At 46.0% G+C, this 10,802-nt stretch overlaps 1 protein-coding gene across 1 annotated transcript; it reads right to left on the reverse strand.

Moving 5' to 3' along the window:
* Nucleotides 1-2,487: 2,487 nt before the first annotated feature.
* On the reverse strand, nt 2,488-3,255 carry FGFBP3 (fibroblast growth factor binding protein 3). Its single transcript, XM_077823058.1, has one exon. The coding sequence runs from the start codon at nt 3,253-3,255 to the stop codon at nt 2,488-2,490; it is 768 nt and encodes a 255-aa protein (XP_077679184.1).
* Between the last annotated feature and the right edge of the window lie 7,547 nt (nt 3,256-10,802).

A 10,802-nucleotide genomic window follows, 5' to 3' on the forward strand; every position in this document is an offset into this window, starting at 1 on the left:
TTATGCCATCATGTGCCAGCAATGCCCCTCTGCCATGTACATTGGTCAAACTGGACAGTCTCTACGTAAAAGAATAAATGGACACAAATCAGATGTCAAGAATTATAACATTCATAAACCAGTCGGAGAACACTTCAATCTCTCTGGTCACGCAATCACAGACATGAAGGTCGCTATCTTAAAACAAAAAAACTTCAAATCCAGACTCCAGCGAGAAACTGCTGAATTAGAATTCATTTGCAAATTGGATACTATTAATTTAGGCTTAAATAGAGACTGGGAGTGGCTAAGTCATTATGCAAGGTAGCCTATTTCCTCTTGTTTTTTCCTACCCCCCCCCCCAGATGTTCTGGTTTAACTTGGATTTAAACTTGGAGAATGGTCAGTTTGGATGAGCTATTACCAGCAGGAGAGTGAGTTTGTGTGTGTATGGGGGTGGGTTTTTGGAGGGGGGTGAGGGAGTGAGAGAACCTGGATTTGTGCAGGAAATGGCCTAACTTCATTATCATGCACATTGTGTAAAGAGTTGTCACTTTGGATGGGCTATCACCAGCAGGAGAGTGAATTTGTGTGGGGGGGTGGAGGGTGAGAAAACCTGGATTTGTGCTGGAAATGGCCTAACCTGAAGATTACTTTAGATAAGCTATTACCAGCAGGACAGTGGGGTGGGAGGAGGTATTGTTTCATGATCTCTGTGTGTGTATATAAAGTCTGCTGCAGTTTCCACGGTATGCATCTGATGAAGTGAGCTGTAGCTCACGAAAGCTCATGCTCAAATAAATTGGTTAGTCTCTAAGGTGCCACAAGTACTCCTTTTCTTTCTACTTATGTACATGAGTAACTTTCAATTCAGTGGGATCATTCATGTGCATAAGCAGCTGTAGGCTTGGGCCCTAGATTTATATTTACAAAATTCAGCATAACTAGTGTGTGGACCTGACTCAACAACCCCTCTCTTTTTTTTTCTTCTTCTTGCAAGCAGTCCCATTAAGGTACTGAGGAAAGGCTAGTTACATGGTTGAGGATTTCTATGGCTGGGCCCCATGGCAACCATACAATCACACACAGTAGGAAATAATATGAATATGAGACTAAATATAAGTGAAGCCATAAGTAAGTAAAGTGTAATAACTGACACTTTCCTGAGGAAAAGCAGGTGCAGGCTCGATCAACAGAGACAACTGTTTCACTTTATTTTCTGAAAACTGATGCAAATGGTGCTGCAGAAGTGCTATGAAAAGGTGAGAGTGAAGGGGGGGGAGGGGATGTCACCTTGAAAAGAATACCAGCCAGATAAAGAGAGTTAAATGATAAGCTAAGAAAAAAGTACCTAAATTGTCAAGTAGCAGGAGGGTAGCCATATTAGTCTGTATTCACAAAAATAATAGAGTCCGGTGGCACCTTAAAGCCTAACAAACAGATTTATCTGGGTAGATAAATCTCTGACTCTTTAAGGTGCCACCAGACTCCTTGTTGTTTTTACCTAAATTGTGTGACTCAATAGCATATTTTAATGTATATTAATTGAAAAATGTTTCATTTGCATGGGTGGAGGAAAAGAGAGAGCATATTCCCAGGGTACCTAGAGAAAGTAGGTCCTCTTCAGTGTTTCTCAGCAGCTCCAGAATCCAAGGAACAGAGAAAGCAATAGCTTCTGGTGACAGCTATTTAGCCACATAAATATTGACTGTTGTTTCTCTGGAGCTTTTCACAACAGACTAGAAAATAAACTAAGTCTTGTATGAATGGCTGGCTTCAGTAGGATGAAAGGTTCGCACAATATACTCAAAGGGGTATAATTTCACTGTTGCCCTAGTGCTGTGTAGGGGTCCTGCCACCTCGGGAAGTCTTTCAGGATCTCCTGGCCCTTATCCACCTTCAGGCAATCCTGTTAACTGTCAGTTAAGGTAAGGCACTGCTTCCTCAACTCCTTGGTTGGGCTCCCTTGTAGCATCACAGCCACAAGCAGGTTCTGGCAAGTCAGGGCTCACACACACACACACACATTGCTGTACAAGAGTTGCACCTTTATTAATGTTGCACACATCATCTTCTGCAATACAACTCCCTGGCACATGTTTGCTCCTGGTGAACAAGGGGAAGTCCTTTCCCAGCGAGTAAACGTGACAATACCGAAAAATCTCCGAGGGGTTTAACAACACGTCACCCCTAGAGCAGAAATCGCTGAAATAGAGCGCAGACTACACACGGCTTGGTGCCTGTTTAGTATGGAAGGAGGGACTGATCAGTCATGTTAGCCAATAACCCGCCGTGCAAAGGCCTGGCCACAGCTTCCCCCCCGCCCCGGGGCGAGCAGCGGCTGCAGGGTTAGTACCAATGAGTAAGTTATACCCTTCCCCCCCACCCGGGTGTCCCACGGCTGCACGCTCCTACCCCCAGCTCTACCCCCCCCCCCCAACCGACTGCCCGCCTGGGTGCGACCCTTCCCCCCACCCCGCCCGTCTCCCCCGCCACCGCCCTGTGCCCTCAGCCGTTCCAGAAGTTCAGGAAGAAGCTGCAGAGCGAGTGCCACTGCTCCGCACAGTAGGTCTCGGCCAGGTCCTCGCTCAGCTCCGTGGGCGGCTCCGGGTTCCCCCCAGCCGTGGGCTGCCGCTGCTCGGGGGGCACCGGGGAGCCGGGACCCCCTTTCCTCTTGCCCGCCTTGCCCCGCTTCTCCAGGGCACCAGCGCGTGCCCCGCTGCTCATCGCCTTGGCGCTGGGGGCCCCCGGCTGCTGCAGCGTAGCCGCCTCCTGGGCGCTGCCCTGGCCCTTGGCTCGGCCTCTGGCGGGGCCCCCGGCGGCCGCAGGCGCTGCAGGGCTGGGGCTGGGGGGTGCCAGGCGCAGGTGCGCCTCGGGCGGCCCCTTCTTGCTGCTGCAGAGCCGGGCTTTGAGCGGGCTGCTGTCCTGGCAGGGGTGGCGCTTCCGGCGCAGCTTGCCCAGGATCTGCTTCCAGTACTGGCGGCTCTTGGCGCTGTAGGCGGCGCAGCGCTCCGGCTGGCCCCGGTACACGCACCGGAGCCCCTCGCTGCCGCCCTCTCCAGGCGCCTGGCAACTCAGCTGCAGCTCGGTGGCCTCCTCCCCTCGGACCAGCTGCCAGCTGCACACACGCTGCTCCCGGGTAGAGAACTGCCCGGACTGCGCCCAGGGCGCGGGGCGCTCCGCTTTCTCCCCGGCCCCTCGGGCCTGCCCGCTGGCGGCGCCCCCTAGGCAGCCCAGGAGCAGGAGGCTCAGTGGAACGGCCCGGGAGACCCTCATCTCATTAGGTCAGTGGAGCTGCTGGCTGCCTTTTGTCCTGCAAGTGCAGCAGGGATGGAGAGTCCCGGCGAAGGAGCGAGGGGCCCTCGGCATCCCCAGAGCCCTGGGGAGAGAGACAGGGCGCACACTTAGCAGGGGGCATGCAGCACAGCGACACAGCCACAGGCGTGGCTAATTGGTATTAATATGCATCTCTCATCAAGCACACGCACATCAGCATTGGGCATGCCCCGCTAGATCAGTCATTCATAACTATTTGTTTGGTCGTTGTTATTATCTCTGAAGCATTTATATCGCCTTTATAAAGCGTATCTGAAAGGTTGCTGAGGCAGCGCCTTCGGTAATAATAGACGTTAATACTTGTCATGAATATAGCTGTTTACTTCAAATCTCTCTGCAAACATTAATTCATTAGTGCTCCCTAAATCCTAATCAAATATAAGACCAAGGGATGTGCTGCTCTTAGTCTTTGTCAGAAAGGGTCATTCAGAAATTGGCACTGTTAATTACAGAAGGCACCGCATCTCTGCACTCTCCACAGATGTGTGGTTTTAGGACAAACAGTTTCTGTTCCTGAGGTATTCACTTGTGGTTTTATTACACAAACTGGAAATCGATATACTGAAGATAGACAATGCCATCATTTGCAGTAACAAAACTCTGCTTTGTGTTTGCTTTAACAGATTATGCTATGCAGATTGGTTCTTAGAACACCATCAATGGTAGACAAAGCTTTTTCTCTACAATATTGTTTTCAAGTTTTATGATCTCTCATTTTCTTACATGGCTAAAGCAACTTAACAACCTCTTCACTGCATTCTAAGCTTCTCTTTGCTGTATTCCCCAGTGCAAAATAAATTCTCTAAATTAGTTAAGTGTCGAAGTCTTAACAGAAAGATGTTTGTAAATATGGATACAAGGCCACTGGCAACATGATGGGAAAACAAATCTTTCTAATTACAGCATCAGAGAGAATGTGTGGCCAGAATTCACTAACAAACACATCTCAAAACAAAACTATTCCTCACAAAATCAGATCCCATTTTCCTTCTTTGGTTAAACTTACCGTGCACTGTGTGAGGTGGAGTAGTCTACTAGAAAAGTGTGTGAGTCTGCATGTAGGATTAGTCTCTGTTAGACGGGTGTATGGAGCATGAATGTATTATCAATAGCATAGGAGTGGCTACCCCAGGCTATGCCCCTCCCTAGCCTGGTGCATGCAAACATACACATACACCCACCCACCGAGAGGGAGTCCTTGAACAGAACAAGAGAACTTCTTTAACATAATGTTTACACTATTCCATTCAATGATAAACCTATATGCTGCATTGTTTATAAGGCAATGTGTTTAATTAATCAAATGTTATTCACTTGTTTGGTATGGTAGTGTGCTATTGACTCTTGTTTTATTTGCTTTGATGAAACTGCAAAATAATGTTAAAGAAATCATTCTTAGGGCTTGTTTACACTTGGAAATTTACTGATATAGCTATTTCAGAATTAATACTCTGGAATAATTTCTCATGTGGACACTTATTTTAGAATAAGCATTTGGTGACTGAAAGTGGACTTTGAAAGTGGATTAAGCTAAATCTGAAGAAGGCAATTCTATTCCAGAATAAGAGTGTATTCACACACGAAAGCTTATGCTCCACTATGTCTGTTAGTCTATAAGGTGCCACAGGACTCTTTGCTGCTTTTACAGATCCAGACTAACACGGCTACCCCTCTGATACTTGACACATAGGGAGTTATTCTGGTACAACTGTTATTGAGCTCTATCTACATCAGGGTGAATCTTGCCCATTTTAATTAAACTCATATCTTTTATGAACACTCATTTATTTAATTTGCCTGAAAGTGTCTGTCCGTCAAGATTTAAGTACTGGGACAGAATGTAAAATATGTATCCTGTGCAAAACAACTATAATGACAATGCTGGTCTAAGCCAGCCTGGATCTATATAACAAATCAATCCCCAACCAGACAATCGCATTTGAACAAAAAATACTCCACCCTTTCCAGAAGCAAGAGCAACCCCATTCCTCTCAATCCTCCATGTATGCCTGACAGAGCAGAAGGGCTACTAGAATTTACATCAGCAACAATTTCTGTATTCTCTAGACGTTGGATACTTTTTGAAACTTGAACATTTGATGGGTGAACATAATTTTCTCAGAATAAAATAATATGTAAAAAGATATCTCAAAATGCTTTTCCTATATGTGTGTTTGCTATTTCTTTAATTTTGGACTGTGACAGGGTGCTGTGAGCAGTTATAAATAGAGTTCCTTTTGGGAGCCAGCACCCTGGTCACTTAGAACACACAGGACACTGGGTATAGTTAGAGTAGGAAGGTATTAAGTAGTGTGATTGAGTTGGGAAGGTCAGATCTACATAGGGTTCAAAACAAAACTGTGATTAGCCCAGATCAGCTGATTCAATCTCATGGGGCTCAAACTCCAGGGTTGAAAAATTGGGTTCAGACAGGACCCTGAGCTCTGGGACCCTGTAAAGATGGAGGGTCCCAGAGCTTGGGGTCCCACCTGAGCCCAGACATCTACACTGCAATGAGTCTGAGTCAGCTGATCTAACCCAGCCTGGCCCACAGGTCTTTTATCCCTGTGTAGACGTACCCTTAGAGGGGATCACTTGCACTTGTGGGGACTATAATGAGCTAATTAGCTCACTTGCTGGATAGGCTGCAGAAGAAAACAAGCTAAATAAAAGACTGAGCAGGAAGGATCCCTGTCACCATGCTGCATTGTACCTGGAACTTAAGGTAAGAAATAACAATAGTAAAGATACTTGGCAAAGGTACTGTGAGTGAGTGTGCTGTACAATCACCAAAAGGGGCTTTCCCATCAGGGTTTCTAAGGCTGGAGGGAAAGTCTGCCTAAATGCTCATAGAGAGTGAGTGTGTGTGTGTGTGTGTGTGTGTGTGTGTGTGTGTGTGTATTGTGGTAGCACCTGGAAGCCCCAGTAATGGACCTGTCCTCCATAGTGCTGGAACTTTACAAACAGAACAAAAAGATCCTTCCCCAAAATACTTTACATAAATAATAATAATAATCTAATATCTGTTCTTCCAGCTGGTATTTTCTTCTTTATTAGTACTTCTAGAAGAAGTATCAAGAGCTGCCATGGCTGAAAATGTAATTTATGGTCCTGTTCCTGTATTTTTTTGTGCATTCAAAATTCTGGTTAACTTCAGCTGGAAGTCCTGTTGATTGCCCTGGGAATTCCAGATATGCAAGCAAGGTAGTGTGACAGAGTTGGGCCAGATGGCTACAGGAGAGTAATAGAAGGCAGATATATTAGCCCCAGGTTAAGTAGGTCCCTTTTCCCTGGGTAAGGTAACAGGGAAGGTTCCAGAACAATCAGGATCCTTCTGGAGACAAGACAGACAGGCGGATTAAAACACCTGCAGCCAATCAAGAAGCTGCTAGAATCAATTAAGGCAGGCTAATCAGGGCACCTGGGTTTAAAAAAGGAGCTCACTTCAGTTTGTGGTGCACGTGTAAGAAGCTGGGAGCAAGAGGCACTAGAAGCTGAGAGTGAGAACGCATACTGTTGGAGAACTGAGGAGTACAAGCATTATCAGACACCAGGAGGAAGGTCCTATGGTGAGAATAAAGAAGGGGTTGGGAGGAGGCCATGGGTAAGTAGCCCAGGGAGTTGTAGCTGTCGCACAGCTGTTCCAGGAGACACTCTAGACAGGGCCCTGGGCTGGAACCCGGAGTAGAGGGCGGGCCCGGGTTCCTCCCAAACCTCCCAACTCCTGGTCAGACATAGGAGGAGTTGACCTGGACTGTGGGTTCACAAAAATGGCCAAACTGAGGGCTACCATGGAGCTTCAAGGCGAGCAAATCCGCCAATAAGTGCAAGACCCACCAAGGTAGAGGAGGAACTTTGTCACAGTAGGGTCTGAACCAGTGTTTTTGCCTGATTTACAAATAGCTATAGTATGAATTAAAGGAGTCTCACATTCCCATCTATATTGTAAATTCTGTACAAAAATGTATTAGATCTATAAGCATTTCCAAAGAGCTTGTTGTCATGGTATCAAGGTGCTGTACATGAGTTACAGAATTCAGTATGATTAGGTTAGAAGTGACAGGCAATTTTGTATTCTGTTCTTTGGTTAATCATTGGCTTCTGTTTTGGAGTGTGCTCCAACATTTTTCTTCTACTTCAGTTGGTTCGTGAATGTTTTGAAGAGCTGGGACTTTATCTTGTTTTTCTGTGAAGCACATTATTGTTGACACTGAACAACAAGTGCATAAAATAGACTAGCACAGCATTTTCTGAAGATGTTGGTTGTATAGAACTCTCATTGATACCTTTTGGGAGAGTTCTCCTTTGGCTTTAGGCTAGCTGTTGAGAAGGCTCATCTGCCAACTCCCTGGAGTTCAAACCTGGTTTCCATTAATCAGAGTCCACCAAATGATCATCAGTATTAGAAAGAGAGGCAATCTTTGAGATATCTGGTCCTATTCCATTGAGGGCTTAGTAGATGAGTACCTGAAATTTGACTTGGATCTAGTAGTAAGCAGAGAACCAATGCAACTTGTACAGAGACAGTATCATATGCCTTCTGCTCATCCAGCTCAGAAGATGGGTGGCTGAGTTATGCAACAGCCATAAATTCTTCATGAAATTTTTGTTAAGACCCACATAGAGTGAAGATGATTGCTCAGCTTGTTTTTGCCTTTTTATAACACTCCCCAGCAATGACCATTTGAATTTAATTTACTACATACCATCAAGCCCTTTGTGCTAATATATTACTACAAAAATAAAATAGAATGGCAAAAATCACTAAAATATACAGTAAAATCTTTCACTGCAGGCCTGAGATGCCTTATAATTAATCTGTAACAAGGGGACTTAGCAGTTGTGTGCCATACCACATGAATGCCAGTGAGTTTGAGTTTTAGCGATATGAGTTACATGGAGAGCAATTGTAGTGCCATTCTGATCAGATTCTGGTTTTAAACGAGAGGAATTCTTTCTCTGTCCATAAATTATTCAGGAATAGATTGTGGCTTTTATGTGTTCTCTATTTGTAACTGTTCAATTAATCTTATATGGGTTTTTTGTAATAAAACAATTCTTTTCCAAGTACCATGATTGCTTTTTTGGGTCGATACTTGTAAGAAATTTGTACTAGCATTCACGATGATTTTGTTTCCATGAACATAATTGAGAACAGTGCCTGAGGGCTGTGCTTGGGAACATTCATCTAAATGTTTGCAAATAAACAGGGTTAAACCACCTGCTGATTCAAATAACTGGTATGCACAAATATGTGTTGGATTATCCCATTTCTAACTCAGTGGGAAAAATACAGCCTGCACTTAGGTCACTTCTTACAGCATCTGGAGATCTCCAGTCTCAGTTCTGAACTGTTCCAGTGCTTCTTAGGTTGAAATCAGCTTGAAGCTGCATGGCTGAAGACATTTTACTAAAACCACAGACAGCTAACCACCAAGTACCTGTAGTTGCATATAAATGGACACAAATCAGATGTCAAGAACTGTAATATTCAAAAACCAGTAGAAGAGCACATTGATCTCCCTGGACACTCAATAACAGACTTAAAAGTTGCCATTCTTCAACAAAAAAAACTTCAAAAACAGACTCCAATGGGAAACTGCAGAACTGGAATTAATTTGCAAATTTGACACCACCAAACTAGGCCTGAATAAAAACTGGGAGTGGGAGAGGGAATATCCCTCTGTTGATACTCATACCTTCTTGTCAACTGCTGAGAATGGGCCACATCCACCCTAATTGAATTGGCCTTGTTAGCACTGATCCCCCCCCCACACACACTTGGTAAGGCAACTCCCATCTTTTCATGTGCTGTATATTTATACCTGCTTACTGTATTTTCCACTCCATGCATCTGATGAAGTGGGTTATATCCCACGAAAGCTTATGCCCAAATAAATTTGCTAGTCTCTAGGGTGCCATAAGGATTCCTCGTTACTACTTTTAAAATAGTTTCTGTAAGGCGGTTGCAGTTCTCTCCCTGTCCAGGAGGGAGACCCTACCCTTTTGCTGTAATGTTCCTAGAGGGACTCCATTCAGTGGGGAATTAGCCTACAGGTAATAGGCCCCAGCCTTCAGTCCAGGCCGGGCAGCAATTGGGTCTGGTAGTCCTGATGCTCAGCCAGAGCGGGGCAGCACACAGTTAATGGTCCTGGCCCGCAGTCAGGCAGGGTAGCAGTAAGTCCATAGGCCTGGAGCCCTCAATCAAGACAGGGCTGTAATCAGTAAATGGCTCTGGCCTGATGTTAGGGAGAGTAGTAGTGAGTTGGTCTGCCCAGGGCCCTCACTCAGGGCAGGGCAGCAATCCGGTAAGGGCTCTGGCCTGCAGTCACGCCGAGCAACACAGTAGTCAAGGGGAGCTTAGCTGTCTGGCGAGAGAGCCAGCAAAACCGGCAGGTGTCCTCTGGGTCTCTGGCGCAGTAGTGGCCTCCATCGGCTCCAAGCTCCAGCAGCCAGGGGGAGACATCCTGCTCCTCTAGCAGCTCTCCTCCCACTGAGCTGGAGGACCTGCCTCTTATAGTTCTGGTTCCTGTCCCGCCTCTGCTTCCAACAGAACAGCTGCAAGTATCCCGGTTCTGCCCACCAGCAGGCAGTTACAGTTCTCTTCCTCATCTGTCAGGGAGGGAGACTGTACTCACTCGCTACAGTTGCAAAACTACATGGCTGCTTGTTCCTAGTTAGGACCCCTGGACCTATAACTGCAGGGTGGCCTATGCAGCTGCACTCCTCCCCACAGTCCTGCAAGCTCCTGGAAGAAAGAAATTGATGGGAAGGGTCCCCCCCCGCCCCCGAAACTAAAATGGCAGGAGCAGAGAGATGCCATTACGGCGAGGGGGAGGGAGGGCATGCTTTGGATGCTGATAATGTCATCAGTGCCTGAGGGCTGTGTTTGACTTTTACTCTGCACATTCTTTCCCCTCTGCTGCTTGGCTGTTTGCACCAACTCCTTCCTACCCCCTTCCTGGTCGTCGCTTTATTTCAGGCTCCCTCCACCTGTCCTCCATGGCCCCCATCTTCCATCCTCTTCTCCTTTTCCCCCTCCAGTCAATATTCCCCCTCCCTTCAATGTCCCCTCTTCCTTCATCTCTCTCTTTCGCTAACCTCCTCCCTACAAAACCCACCTCAAAAATGAACAAACCGCCATATTGGCTGTAACATATTTGCAGCCCAAAAGCTCCATCAGAGCAGAGACTTTCCCTGCCCTGGGCTTAGGTCATTTTAAAAATACAGAAGTACTCTACGGTAGTGATCCAAAACACCGTAGTACCAGTATTCTAAATAGTGGTTTTGACCAGTATATTATAGTGTGCAGTATTGTCCCAAAACCCTACAGTTCAGAATATGGTGTGGCAGAAAGACAATTTTCTGTCTTTGGAAATGCTGGTTGCTCACCAGTTGCTTCTGAAAGAGCACCATTTCTCAGCACAAGAGAGACATCTAGTGTCAAGCACTAAAAACACCAGACACAAGTTTAGTACCTGAAAGTA

Source organism: Eretmochelys imbricata, chromosome 7 (assembly GCF_965152235.1).
Source record: "Eretmochelys imbricata isolate rEreImb1 chromosome 7, rEreImb1.hap1, whole genome shotgun sequence".
NCBI classification, from domain to species: Eukaryota; Metazoa; Chordata; order Testudines; family Cheloniidae; genus Eretmochelys; species Eretmochelys imbricata.